General features: G+C 42.7%; 1 protein-coding gene across 1 annotated transcript; it reads right to left on the bottom strand.

Annotated features, from left to right (window-relative positions):
* Positions 1–2,904: 2,904 nt before the first annotated feature.
* Tmem229a (transmembrane protein 229A) lies at positions 2,905–7,663 on the bottom strand. Its single transcript, XM_028872967.2, has one exon. The coding sequence runs from the start codon at positions 7,533–7,535 to the stop codon at positions 6,426–6,428; it is 1,110 nt and encodes a 369-aa protein (XP_028728800.1). The 5' UTR covers positions 7,536–7,663; the 3' UTR covers positions 2,905–6,425.
* Positions 7,664–14,979: the final 7,316 nt, after the last annotated feature.

Here is a 14,979-nt window from a genome sequence, read left to right as displayed (position 1 = left end):
TTCCTGGGAGTGGTTTTTCAAAATACTTGAAATTCAGGGTTTCATAATCTATAGGTTTATTTATCAGGTTTATTTATCAGCACCATAGGATTAAAGATATGTGGTAAAAATATATTGCATACAACATATGTCTACATTATAAGGTAATCAAATATGTAGCTAGATTTTTCTTAATACAGCAAGTACAATTTATTATTATTACTTTCCTCTCATATATTACATCCTAACCACAGTTTCTTCTTTCTTCCCTCCCCACAGCCATTCCTCCCCACCTCTCCTTTCCCCCAGACCACATCCACCCACCCTTAGAAAAGAGTAGGCCTCCCAGGGATATCAACTTATTGTAACAAGTCACAATAAGACCAGGCACATACCATCACATCAAGGCTGCATGAGGCAATCCAGTAGGAGGAAAGGATCCCATAAGTAGGCAAAAGAGTCAGTGACTGCCCCTACTACTACTGTTAGGAGTCCCACAAGAGTATCAAGCTACACAGCCATAAAATATATACAGGGTCTCTGATTTCTGTGAACCTCCATGAGTCCTGGTCAGTTGATTCTTTGGGCATCTTCTCTTGGTGTCTCTGACTACTCTGGTTCCTCAAGTTTTTAAATGGGCATGTTGGCCTTTGATATTTTTCAACAGTACTTGGCTAGCTACTTGTTTCTTTGACATCTCTAGCCTCCTGATGCCTGTGTTTGTTGGGATAGGGGTGCATGTGCAGGTGGGAGTGTAGGTTTTGGAGAGAAGGCAAGGGCAGGACATCAAGGACAATAATTTTCTACCTAATTCCTGTGAGACAAGGTCTATCACTGAATCTGATGCTGGGTTTGTGGCCCAACAAGGCCCAGCAAGCTTACAGGTGCACATGGCCATACCCAGATTTGTATGTGGATACTGGGATCCAAACTGAGGTCCTCATTCTTACTTACTGAGCCATATCTCTGTCTATTAAATTCCCTTCTCTTGTACAACTGGATAAGTTAACAGTCAGTTTCACCTGGTGATATTCTGTAGGCCAGTAGAGTAACTAGTCAAATCTTTCCCTAGTTTTAACCATGTAAAGACTTCAGTGATTCATGTAGAGTTCCTGAATTTAACCTACTACCATACTTATAGTCAAAGTGTTTTTAATTTCTGAAATAAGAATAATAATTCTAAAAGCCCTCCATCATTTGAAATAACAAATTCATAAGAATAGCAAGAACATTAAGCATGGAAAATTTCAATGAAGGGGAAAGAAGTCATAAAAAACAAAACAAAACAAAAGAACTCCATGGAATGAATGGCAAGCTATTGGCTCTAATGCTTTGGCAGCCTGATTCCTTTACTGGTTGAGAATGGACTTGGTGATTCTGTTGGTGACATAGTTCCCTTCTGTAGTGGCTAGCTGTTCTAGCTATGACCTTGAAGCACCACCCCTAGTGAGGTAGCAGGTAACTGTTACACCTGCCTATGACCTTGAAGTACATGCCCCTGGGGCATGGCTGCTGGAGTGGGGAGGGGAGGGCTTAAGACCTGGGATGCATGTAGGTGGTACACTCTTCAATCCCTCATGGTTTTGGATGCTGGGGCTAACCAGGCAGATCTTGGAAGATCAGCATGGGACATAGTTTGGCTTTCCTGGACCCTACAATAAATACCTGTGCTATAATGAGTTACTCCCTAATAAATTTTCTTGTTCATTAAATAGACTCTGTGCTTTTCTCACATCATCCTTAGTCTTTGTGACAAAATACAATGAAAACTGGAATATTTAGTCTAAAAAGCGTTAAGGAATCATTCCTCAGGGGGCCTTACTCCTGCTGTGGGTGAAAGGCCCAATGCTTTAAGTGACATAGTTTCTTGCAAAGTTTAAATATCCTTAATCATAGTAGACATATGTTAATTTCCAGCTGGGAAAACTGTTTCATGAGAAGTTTTATGTCTTAGGAAATGTCAAAGGTACAAAGAAAATTAACCCGTTCTGTATATGGACAAGTCATTCCTACTCCCCTCCCTGACCAGTAATCTTAAAAAGATCGTTTTAAAATTAAGGGAAATACTATCCATATTTGCATTTTTTCCTACGTTCTGAGAAAGTGTTTTCACCAGAAAGCTTTCTCTTCACACACCACAGAACATTCTGCAATCTGGGTTGCTTGTGACTGGAATCAACTGCCTGTGTGATGGCTTGCTGCAGCAGTGTGAAAACGAGAATGAGGCCAAGTCTAATGAATGGGTTCATTAGACACAGAGACAATCGCTACTTTTGTTCCTTCCTCTGCTACCAACTCTACGAGTAGAAAAAAAAGTCCTGGCAGCACAATAGAACCATCCTTAACTGCCACCTCTCATAGTACCACGGAATAGGTGCTTGTGTTTGATGGAGGCAGGTGAGGGGATGATGCATTTGATGGATGATTTTTTTTTTTAACTTCCCTTTGGTAAAGGAGTTAGCTCTAGCAGGCACTGTTAGAGTTAGTGTATCCAAATTAATTGACATGGTAAAGAGTTGCAATGCCTTTTAATGTATGGAAACACTGCCTTTATTACAGTGTCAGATATTTCAGTACAATGGCTTACTACGAAGTGTGTCATGAGTTCTCCCTGTGTTCAGATATACAGAGATGTTTTATGAACCTTCGAAATGGAAGGTAAGCCCAACCTGTCCACCAAACTCCTTCAACATCCTTCTTAAACAGAACCAGAGACAGACAAAAAAAGCCAAACTGACAGAGACTTTTTCAAAACAATGAAAATTATTTTTTAAAATATGTATTAGAAGAAAGGATTATCCAATTAAGTATGTTTCTCAAACAACAAAACAGGTCATATCTTTCTAAACTGTTGTGTGTTGCTTGGTTGAAGTATGAACTGTCAATAAACAGAACACAAAATAATCAAGTACACCAACTCATGGAAATGTTTAAAATAACTCAATAGGTTAGCAACTTTATTGGAGATTTTCTTTGATATCTGGACTTCTGTATTCATTGTTAACATGAAAATTCAAGAGTTTATATTTCTATTTAGATTCACAGAAATCAATAGAATTTACTTAAAATTTCAAGAACTTCTAAAAAGAAATCTCAACATTATATATGTTAAGCACACCTGCTACTTTTATGTTTTTCTATTAAGAACTCAGGATCAATGTCTTTGCAAAAATAGTGGTTTTTTTTTTTTTTAAGACAAGATATCATTATGTGCCCTAGGATGATCTCAAATTTGCAACCTTTCTGCCTTAGCATCTTCAGTATTAGCATTACAATTGGGTGCCAACACACCTGGCTATAAATTTTCTCACTTTTAGGGTGATTAGTTCTTACAATGATATCTGCTCTAAGAACAATATTTGATGTATAGCAGTGATTAATTTTATGTATATTCATAGCTTGTGATAATGGCCTACTTTTCATCGGCATATTATCCTTACATTTTTATGTTGCAAATTATTTTGGTTTATAAGAGGAACTTCCCTTCAGAGCACTGTTTAAATATAAAGGCATTATCTATGGAGTGAAAGAAGGCTGATTGTCAGTTATATATCCTGATATTAATTCATTTGCTATGCACCACATAATAAAAAAGCAACAGGAGTCTTTTGCAAATAACAGCTGTCTGTGCATCTCTAACATTCTAGGGAAGAACAGTCCAGACAAGATCCAAATTACTGAGGCCAGTAGACAGGCACAATCAAGCTGCTGCTGGGAACTGACTGGAGTCCAGCATCCACTAACAAATATAAACGCTTAAAAGCTGTGTAGCTCTGGTAGTTACTCAATCCATTTGGGCTTCAGTTTTATTGCCTTCATCTATAAAAGCAGGGTTGTTGCAAGTTTAAGTGAATATATACACACATATAAATATGTACTTAAAATATATACTGTATGCATATTCACTTAAGGCATAGTATGTAAGAATGTGTTGTTAATTTGATATCTATATGATACACACTTTAGAGAAGTTTTTCAGAGAGCAAATGCTATTTAAATATTAACTATCATACTGACTTAGCATTTCTGCCTCTAAACTACTAATAGTAACAATGATTTGATGGTTCTCTTATCCTGAAGGGTCAAAGATCACAGCAAAATGCCTCCTTTAAGAGGTGGAGCAAACGCAAAATGAGAAGCCCTAAGACAATACACTGAGTTACCAGCCAGGCTGATCACTTCCTGTATACACACACAGCTAGCAATTTGGAGAACTAGCGTGGGGACTGTTAGTTTGGATATTTTTTTAGGAACGATGGATTGCTATGTTTCAGGGATAGGACTGATGAGATTCTAGCTCCTGCTGCTCACTACTTATTACTGAAACAACGGTCTTGAAAAAACAAAAGAAAAAAAACCCAAGCAAACAAAAAAAGGAGTATAATTTCACAACATCCAAACAGTCAATTTCCAGCTTTATAAAGACAGAGTTCTGTCTATTGGTTCATTACCGTGTATACACAATCATAGGAAGTGCCTACTGATTACTGGAGGCTGGGTAACTATTTCTTGAGTAAGTCTAATGAGTGAAAACCTACTCTATCCCCTTAACGATCATAGTATTAAAAGGAAAAAAAAACGGCATGTGTTCCTAAGTGGGGGATTTCTGACTTGGAGACACTTAGTAGGCTCCTCAGTGGCTCTGAGAGAAGCAGAGGCTGGAGGTGAGTGGGGACAAGTTACTAAGCATTTCAACAGCCATGGAGCTGATTCACATTCACAGGAATGTGGGGTGTTCAGTGATGCCATACTTAACTCAGATTCCTGTGCATGTGCCACATTTAAATTTCAAATCCCTTGTCTGGCGTCTTTCTAACTCTGTGGTGTCTCCTTCCATATTTTCCCCTTCAGCATTTTCAGAAATCTTTGACCCATTACAGTGTCATAAAGAATTTAAGAGAAACCTGTGGCAAACATTGAGCTGACTTTTAAGCTTTGAGTGATGAGAATAATTAGTTTGTCCTCATCTACTTTACAGGTGGGGTTGACTATATGACATTACTTATAATTTAGCTTATAACCTCAGAGGATGGATTAATATAGCACTATTAGAACTGTGTCTGATGTCAAATCTAAATACACATTCTCTTCAGTTCTCCTAGCAAACTTTTTTTTTTTTTTTTTTTAATAGAAAACATCCCTTTTTACAGCACAGGCAATTGGACAATTCAAACTCATTAGTACACATTCTAAGTTTTCCTAATTATCTTTGTACTGAAAGCTGAGAGGTTATTAGTCACCCTTGGCTGAGCCACACTCCATTCTCCTCACTCTTCGAAGTACAATAAAACAGCAAACACCCTCAGAGTACATTATTAATCAATTAGATATAATTTCTTAGAATGGCTTCCATCATCTCATTTAACTTTGGAGCTTTTAGGCATCAATTAATCATAAGCTGTCAAAAAGCTATCATGCATTTATAAGGTGCGTTACCATATCGGGCCTGACCCCAAATTCTGGGCCTGAAAGGGGAAAAAAAAAAGGGAGAACTGTGAGAGATATGGTGAAAACACATCGGCAAATAGAAAAAATAATTAGGCCTAATGAAATTAGAGGGAGAATTGAGGTTCATTTTATCCCACGGTACTGTTTCTATATTTGAAGCTGTGTAGAAAAACGGTACTTAGTGTTAGGACCCCATTGAAGGTGGTAGAATTCCACTTGGCCCTGGGACATAGAGGGTAAACATTTAGGTTATTGCGCACACAGTTACAAGTTTAGATAGCACATGTTCCGATTAACGTTAACACAGTAGTGTTTAAGGCTAGCCAACACAGGAAAGCAATCATTCCCAAGATGGTGACCAAATGTCTTAACACAGTGTCACCTGTTGGAGTTGACAGAAAGGACGTCTCACGTCAAAATGTGTTCACGGGATATTTTCACACTTGCCAGCTTCCTCTCACTTGTATACTAGACAGAGGCACTTTAAGAGCTGTGGATTGAAGTTTCTGAAGTACATACGAGACATGGAGTTTCAGCGGCCATTGGTAAACATGGCAAGAAAGTCAAATAAAATTGCAATAATTAAAAAGAAAGCAAACAGCTCATTAAATCAGGAACTTGTAAAAACCATTGTTCTCTGATCTGAAAACTTTCATTGAAGAACAGAAAAGTAGGTACTTATCACTCTTTGCGGTTCAGTGAATATTACCGATTTCTGATGTTCAGGTAGCGCGGTTTAGCTGTTTGACCTCGAAAAGGTTTAAATTATTGATGAGTTAAATATTTTGAGTTAGTTTTGAGTAACACTTCAATGTATTGAACTTTACATATCGATTCCAAGCAGTCTGGAAAACTAAAACGTCAAGTAAAACAAGTTGGAAGAGTTTAGTAAAGTGTATAAAAATTAAAAGACTGAAAACCACCTCGTTTTAAATGTGTAAAAATAAATTGCATCATGTCCCTTTCTTCTTTTCTTTTCTTCTTCTTTTCCCCCAATCTTAGTTTGTTGGGACATACTGCACCCGCCACAACACGTTGGACAGTAGGTCCTGGTACACACTAAGGAACAGCCAACCAGGTAAATACATCAGAGTGATGAGGCCCATGAAATTGAGTGGATAGTGAGAATAGTCCCAGGAACAGGCCCCACACATGCGAAGTCCCAGACCCCAGGACAACTCCCAGGCATAGATAAAGATCACATAGATAGGCACCCGCTTCCAGGTGCCCCAGCCACGGCTGTAGTGAAGATGGAAGTAGAGTTTCTCCACCACAAAACTACAACTGCCATACATGAAGAAGGACCAGAGCGAAGTGTGTCCACCGCTGGCCCCGTCCCCCTGCCCCAGCACATTGAAGAAGAAGGTGAAGAAGATCTCATCCAGAAAGCCGTGCATTCCGAAGAAAAGGAAGCGGAGGAAGTCTGGCAGTCCTTGGCTAGGGGCTCCTTCTGCGCCCTTGGAGCCGCGGGGTCCTTGTCGCCGGCCACCAGCCTCCAAAAGGACTCGGGCGTCCGGGGCTGCCGGTAGCGTGTCCCTGGTTTGCTGCTGGCGCTGCCGCGGGTACCGCAAACGCAGGAAGCGCTTCAGGAACACTTGGCCGTGGTAGAGCGCCAGTACGTACTGCAGCGCCAGGTCGAGCGCCCCCGGCGCCGCCGCGCCCCCCGGCCCGCCGCCTAGGCTGAGCAGCATCGCCTGGCCCGCCAGGGTCTGCAGCCCCACGTGCGCCCAGGGGTAGAGCAGGAAATTGAAGAGGAAGGCGCTGGGGCAGCGCGGCCGCTGCAGATAGAGCTGCTCCAGGGCGAAGTGGGTGAGCGAGTGCAGGAGGCAGCGGTAGGGCGATGAGAAGCCCAGCATCCGCAGGTCCAGGCTGCGGGCGAAGCGCCTGGCGGAGGACACCAGCACGTCCAGGGTGATGCCGTGCATCCCGTAAAAGTACAGGCGCATCCAGGCGGGCAGCGCGCCCCGCTCGGCCGGAGCTTCAGCAGCGGACAGCGGCTCGGAGCTGCTGGCCGCTGCCTGGCTGCGCAGCCCGCCGGGAGCCCCGGGTCTCCGGGTCGCGCCTCCGCTCCGCGTGGGCCCCTCACACGCTACGTCGCTGCCCGCCATGGGCTACTCAGGTGTCCGGGGCCGAGTGGCCGAGCCCCGCACCTCCTCCCGGCCGCCGGCCACCCCCGAGGGGCGCGCACGTAGCTCTGTCCGGATCAAGGTCTCCGGGCGCTTGGGGGACGCGCCGGTCGCCCGGGCCACTAGGAATCCCCGTGCCGTGGCCCCGCCGCGCCCTCCTCTCCAGTCCAGGGCGAGGTGCCGCCCGCCGGCTCCCGCGATCACCCTGTGCGGCCTAAGGAACGGCCCGCCCGGGAGAGGGGAGGTGATGCCGGGGCTGCAGGGAAGAGAGCCGAGGCTGGTGGCAGCCCCATCCCCTCCACGGCTCAGCCCCGCCGCCTCTGCCGCAGGCTCCGGGAGCGTTACGCGAGCGGAGACGGCCCTTCCCCCGGCCCTTCCCATACCCCTCTCCGCCCGGCTCGACCTCTCCCGCCTTCCAGGGCCCCCGCCCCGCCCAGCCTCCCGCGCCAGGGCTTACAGGGGTCGGCTCCGAAAGGCCCTGCGCGCCGCCGGGTCCCCTCTGGCCATCTCTGCAGGCCCCGGGGCGAGTGCTGCGGGGGGCTCCCGCTGCGTTGGTGGCGGGAGTGGAGAACCCCCTAACAGGTGTGAAGACGAACTGTGGGGCATTCCCGGTATCGTGGAAACCAGGGCCAGGCCTTGGCTGGCGGAGACAAATGGCCAGGTGCCACCAGCTGGAGGCCGGGCCCGGGACCAAACTGTGGTACTGTATATTTAATGTCCTTATGCAAAGCCAGCTGTGTCCCAGTCACAGAGTGTTAACTGGAGACGCCACGCCTGCCTGCCTGCCTGCCTGCCTTCCCAGAGCAGCCTGCATCCGAGTGCTGCCCCAGGCCGGATCCTCTTGATTAGTCTTTGCCTAAGTTAGTTTACTCAGGGTCAAGCCCAGCAGAATTAAAAAGAAAAAAAAAAAAAAAGACTTAAGGCCAGTCCTGCTGAGTTGTGCCCTGGCTACAGTGGGACAGGAGTCCCCTCCAGAGGACAGTGTGCTTGCTGCTGCTGGCACAGACTGCGCCTGGTTTTTTCTTCTTGAAGAACTAGGTCATCTCAGAAACACCAAGTGAAATAGAGCGCCAAGCTTTTTCTTTTTCTGTCTTTTGCCCCCTCCCCCACTTTCTGCTTCCTCCTTCAGGCGTCCTAGCCTCCCTCACCCCCCTCCCTGTTTCCTCTCCCTCTTCTCTCCTCCTCCCTCCCTTCTCTGTCTTCTCTCAGGTAGAGAGGGTGGAGGGATCTCTGAAATAAATTATATCATTAACGATCCCCTCTCCCAGTTCATGTCTAAGCAGACACTAGAGAATAATTTTACTCTGTCAGGAGTTCAAATCTTCCCTGGATACAAAGCTTTATGGAGATGTTTCTCTTCTGGAGAACAAACATTCTCTGGTAGTTCTGTTTCTGCAGCAACCCTGAGTCTTCTTTCCCCCTTATTCATTAAACCATTTAAGCTACTGTCCATGGTGGCGATGTTGTTGTTGAGTTAGCTAAGAGAGCAAGACAAAAACAAACACCTTTCTCGTGGTGACAACCAGCCCTAGCCTGAAGTTAAAGGAAGGCGTTTTCTCTCAGCTGTACTAGCAAGTTGTTTCTTCTGCTCACTTTGAAGTTGTCACACTGAGGACAAAAGTGTCAGGTAGCAGACTCAACGCTGCCGTGGGACTGGAACAGGGCTAGGTACCCAAATTCCTGAACACCCAGAGGAAGAGGAAAAGTGCGGTAAGATGCTCGTTCTCTTTAAAAGACGAATAATCAGTTTGGAAAAGAACCTGCCAGGCTTGATGGGGCGCACATGTAGTCCCAGCAGGCAGGAAGCTGAGGGAGTTGATGTCAGCTGGGACTACAGAGTGAGAACTCCTCCCCTGAAAAGCAAAAACAGAAACAACCAAAACACAACAAAAGCAACAACAACAACAACAACAGCAAAAACCAAAAAGAAAGACTTGAAGTGATGTGAAACAATCCATTATACTTATGATAAATATTAATAATAAATATTGTGATGGCCTAGTACTCCACACAAAGGGAAAACTGCTTTTGACTTATGTTGTTCGAGCTCCAAACAACTTCTCTTTCATGTGACCGTTGCTCTTCAGTCACGAGAAAGCACTCCATCACAACTACAGCACATACCCACCCATTCAGCTGTGGTAGGCTGAACTCCGGCTGCTTTAAAACAGTAAATCAAACTTCAGAGGAATATGTCTTCTGTTGTCACGTTTCCAAAGAATGCAGAGAAAACTGGCAAAGTATGTAGGGAAGTCTTTTGTATTAAAGAACTGAGCTTCTAAGAGTGTATACATGCTTTAGAGACAGGGTCTGACCTTGAACTTGTAATCTTGTGTCAGCCTCCGGAGTGCTGAGATTCATGTGCCAGCACTCCTCTTTCTGATATTCTGATTCTGCCATTAAAAAAAATTCTATTTTTGTATGCTATATGTGTTCAGTAAAATATTAGTATATAAGGTATATGTAAACTTTACATGCTTATGTGTATGTATAGTTTATGCTAAATTTTTAATGGAAGGTATAGAGTAAAAAGTTGGGAGCTCACTATTGTCAAGTAGTGTGACATTCTATCAAGTGAGAGAGAATTCTGAAAATCTTACTATTCTGGGTCTCTCCCTAAAAAGCTCCCATTTTCCTCAAAGTGATAACAACACAAAGATAAGCAGACACAAAGTCAAAATACAAGCACAGTTGATGTCTGCTTCTCCCCATGTTTCTTTTACAGTTTCCTTGCAGTCTCCATTACGATGCCTTAGAAACTGGGCACAGAGGAGATCTGATAGTGAGACAGGAAGCCAGAGGGACTGGTGGGTCAGACTCTCTTATAATAATTACTCTTTTAAGGAAAACCCAACCGAGAAGAGCAGCATTGGTATCTCCTGAGGGTCTTCTGATGAGATGCTCAGCTTTCAGAATGTTCTTCTCTCACCATTTCCATCACCCTGTAATCACTCACACTGGGGAGCAGTCTCCCAGATGTGTGGATTGCACACATTACCACAGTAGTAATGCCAACTTCTGTTTCTGCTTTATCTTCTAATTCTTCTTTGTTGTTTTAAACACCTCATCGCTCTGTTTGCCAAACATTTATTTTAAAACTACAGAATAGCTTTAATGATCCATGAACATTTTAGAATTAAAATCCTCACATCAGTGTCTCTATGAATGTAAAATACTTCAAAGCACTGTGTGTACGTGTGTGTGTGTGTGTGTGTGTGTGTGTGTGTGTGTGTGTGTGTGTGTGTTGGTCTTTCCTCATGCCAGGAGCCAAAGCTGACAAAATAAGTTTGTAAACTCAACATGTTCTTTGGAGATGGTGACATGGTTATAAGGGGAATGCAATGGAAGAATCAGAAAGCTCCAGTGAAATAGCATCTGCTTGAGGTTGCTTGGGTGTAAGGACAGCTGCTCCAAGAATGCTTCAAGGGGCCCACTCCTTGAGAGGGAGCCCATGGCTGATACTGGTTGGATGGCCAGGAACCAGAGACTGGATAGCCCAGAGACCTAGGGTAGAACCAAACACAACTGGTCTAAACAAACTATGAAATGATTCCTAATGATCTGCAATACTTGCAGGTTGGTGCTTGTCCAGTCACCATCAGAGAGGCATCCTCCAGCAGCAGATGGAAGTGGGGGCAGAGACTCATGGCCATGCATTATACAGAGAGAGAGAGAAAGAGAGACTAACTTGGAGGCCTCCATTGTGTCCCTCCTGTTTGGAGAATCTCCCAGAAGAGGGAGAGGGAAGACTGTAGGAGTCAGAAGGGATGGAGGACCCCAGAAGAACACAGTCCACTAAATCAAATAAGCAGGTCTCACACTGGCTGACAGAGACTGAAGCAGAGCCCGGGCCTACCTGGGGCTGCACCAGGTCCTGGGCATATGTGCTGCAGCTGTTACCTCGGTGTTTTTGAGGGATTCCTAACAGTGGGAGTGAATATGTCTCTGACTCTTTTGGCTGCTCTTGGGACTCTTTTCCCCCTGTTCAGTCGCCTTGTCCAGCTTCAGTGTGAGGCTTTCGCCCTGTCTGAATGCATTTTGTTTTGCTGTGTTTGGTTGTTGTCTCTTAGAGGCCTACTCTTTTCTGATGGGAGATGGAGGAGGAGTGGATCTGGGGTAGAGGGGAGGTGGTGGGGGTCTGGGAGGAGTAGAGGGAGGGGAAACTGTGGTGGAGATATATTACATGAGAGAAGAAATTTTAATAATAATAATAATAATAACAAATGCTTCCATGTATTGCTCTTTGGTATATGGTACAGGTTTCTTTGACTTCAAGGATTAAGAAAGTGTCTGAGTAAACATGTCTGTACAGATATAACAGATTATGTGAGGCCAGTACTTTATGGGACTGGTCAGCTTGGCTATAAAACGATAGAAACACTGCAACTAGATTAGTCAGTGTGACCAGAAAGTAATATGAGAATAAATACAAGGCCCTGGTACTTCAGAGGATTGTGATCTCTGGTGATTTGTTGCCTAGTGGCCACAGGTTCAAGGCTGTTGTGGTCTTTCAGCTCACCATGCAAGACTTCAGTGCACTTTGGAAGATCTGAAGGAAAGTGCTTAGAGAACAAAGAGCTGAAGAAAGTCCAAAGGAAGTTGAATAGGCTAAGACATGATGAGTGACATTTGACTTGCAGCTACCTTTGTACATAATATAGGTTTCCTTATCCATAGTAAATTGTAACCTAATCTGATATAAATATATTGTGAATCACTCTTGTCTCAGCCAACCACACCTGTGACTCCTGCTCAGCCTTCTGACTTTGACTTCCTTCCTTCCTTCCTTCCTTCCTTCCTTCCTTCCTTCCTTCCTTCCTTTATTTCTTTATTATTCTTCCCTTTTTCATTCCTTCCTTCCCTCCTTTCTTTCCTCTTTCTCCTCTTCCTCCCTTCTTTTCTATGCTGGGGATCAACTCAGGGATTCAAGCATATTGGGCAAACACGACCTCTGAGCCACACCCCAGCCTTATGGCTCCATTGCTAACATCTCCGTCATTGTTGCTTTAATAATAAAACATTTCCTTTTAATTTGATACTGTCCTCTGTGCCCTTCCCTGAGAGCCACACCTGGTACTAAAGTCAAGGAAGAAGACAAGGCATGTTCTTTGTCCTGGGTGCTGTGTGGGTGTGGAGACCCAGGTGAATTTGGAGGGACCTTAGGGAAGATCACCATAAGACATCTCAGAGGTCTAATAGATTTACGAATTTTACTTTGCTTTTACAAAATGTAATTTATGATAGCTAGCTGTGCTTTTCATTAGCAATTCAAGATAATTACTAAAAATTAGCAAAATAATGAAATGTAAATAAATAGGTAAGGATAATGAACACTTCAAAGTTTATAAACCTTTTTGATAACTTAGAACCTTAGTGAAAAGTTAAGGAATTAGTTAAAAGTACTAAAACATTAATCATTGACCAAAGTTTTACCTGCTTCAGCATCTCAACATGATATTGAGAAGCTAAATGCATTTAGGTTTGTTAATAAATGTGAAAAGTTTCATATGTTAAAAACTTTATGTCTAGAAACGTTGTCCACACAATGGTAGGGCACAACTGCTTAGGGTTAAAATTGCTATTAATATATAGTAATTAAACGAGAATCAAAGGAAATGTCATGTAAGGAAAGCAAAGCATGTTTTATGGAAGTTTATGAATATTAGGATAGATATTTTTTGTTGTGGGAAAAAGAAAGGGGGTTTGCTCTAAAGTAGACTGAATCACACGTTCCCATGTGGCTGAAAAGGAAATCACATGGATGGGCACTGAAGGCTGTAGTAATTTGCAGAGAATGATTCTTATATTAGAAAGGAAATAAGTGAATTTTTTTTTTTTTTTTTTAGTAAAAAGTGAGTCTTGACATTGGAAGTCAAACGATACATAGAGTTTTATCCTGTGTTGGAATGATGCTAACATTTTCCTGGAAAATCTTTGATTTGGTCTTAATAAAACGTTTTTCAGTTCCTTCTATTAAAAAACACATTTCTGAATAGTTGGTTTGTATAGCTTCTTTCTGTGTTTATGAATATTCTTTTTCTGTGTTTTATGCTCTTATCTTATGCTTTCTTACTTAAGAAAACTTACCTTTCTCATCAAAAGAGAGGGTTTATTTTTCCATAACTATATGACTTCCGTTGAAGCCCACCGAGGTTTCCTAATGGCAGCATGACTGCATAAGAGGATGATTGGACCACGGACCTGAGTACCAGGTGTTTGAAAGGTCTACACTTGGCTGTATCCAGCAAGGGGGAGGTCTTTTGCTCCACCCCTTGGCATTGTTATAAAAAGCCCTTTTGAATAAAATTCTGGGCCTATGGATAAGGATCCAGGCCCACTCAAGGCTATCCTGTATTTCTCTCTGTTTCTCTCCCCTCTATACTTCTATCTGAATCTCTTATCCCTTGCTCCTCAAGAATCCCTAGGGTAAATATATGTGGGACTTTTAAACATTGGGTTTTATTTCATTGTAGTCTGTGGTCTTATTTTGACAGATTGGACAAGCCTTCCAAAATGGAATTCTTAATTGAAATCCTTCTGAACTTTAATGACGTTTAGGACTTCAGAGAGTCCTACATAGAAAAGATTACCAAAATACATTGTATTGAAATTTTGTCTTTAATTATGTTTATATAGATATGTCATTAATGTAGAGCCCAAAATTTTCATGAGATTCCTAGAAAATTGAGATATTCTGGCATAATATGACTCATCATAATTCTACTTGTTAAATTATACATGCCATAGAAATAAAAAAAGCTCTTTGATCTTTAACCATGGCTGTGTTAAGTCTTATCCACAGTTAAATTCCTTTCTTTTAGTGCCTTTCTGGAAGTTTCTGGAAGCATTATTATCACAAACTATGGTGTCTTAAAGGAGGTTTATGAAAAGGATGAAAGGACCCTAACAGGTGTAGGTTTCTAGTAACCTAGAATGGGTTAAGAATTTTTACAGACTCTAATAAAGAGAAAGAATGAAAGAGTGCTAGAAGAACCGGCAAGCAAGAGTTATGGGTTCTGTAGGTTGCTTGTGGTTGCTGCTGCTTGCCTTTTTTGTGCTCTGGATTGCATCCAGATCTTTGTTTATGATTAGTGAATCTTCTACAATTGAGTTAAATCCCTAGACCCTTTCACGAATTTTCTTTATGTGAAACGTTGCTAATTGTTTTAAGATTTCTAAATTTATGGTAAATATTTTTTAAAATTTAAGCTATCTGTGGTCTATTAGATTGCAGTTTTGGTCAGTGTTTTGTAATTTTATGACCCACCCATACATTGAACAGGATTCTAAACTCTTCTGGCTCTCTGTAATTCATTATTTTCATCGTTCATCTCTCCAAGTATCTGAAGCCATACAAGCCAAACCTAGGCAACTTCATATACATTTCAAGGAATAAATCTCAAGGCAGGTGCATAGGCTCTACAGA

This window comes from Peromyscus leucopus, chromosome 3 (assembly GCF_004664715.2).
Source record: "Peromyscus leucopus breed LL Stock chromosome 3, UCI_PerLeu_2.1, whole genome shotgun sequence".
Taxonomy (NCBI): Eukaryota; Metazoa; Chordata; class Mammalia; order Rodentia; family Cricetidae; genus Peromyscus; species Peromyscus leucopus.
This window is presented reverse-complemented; position numbering and strand designations above follow the sequence as displayed.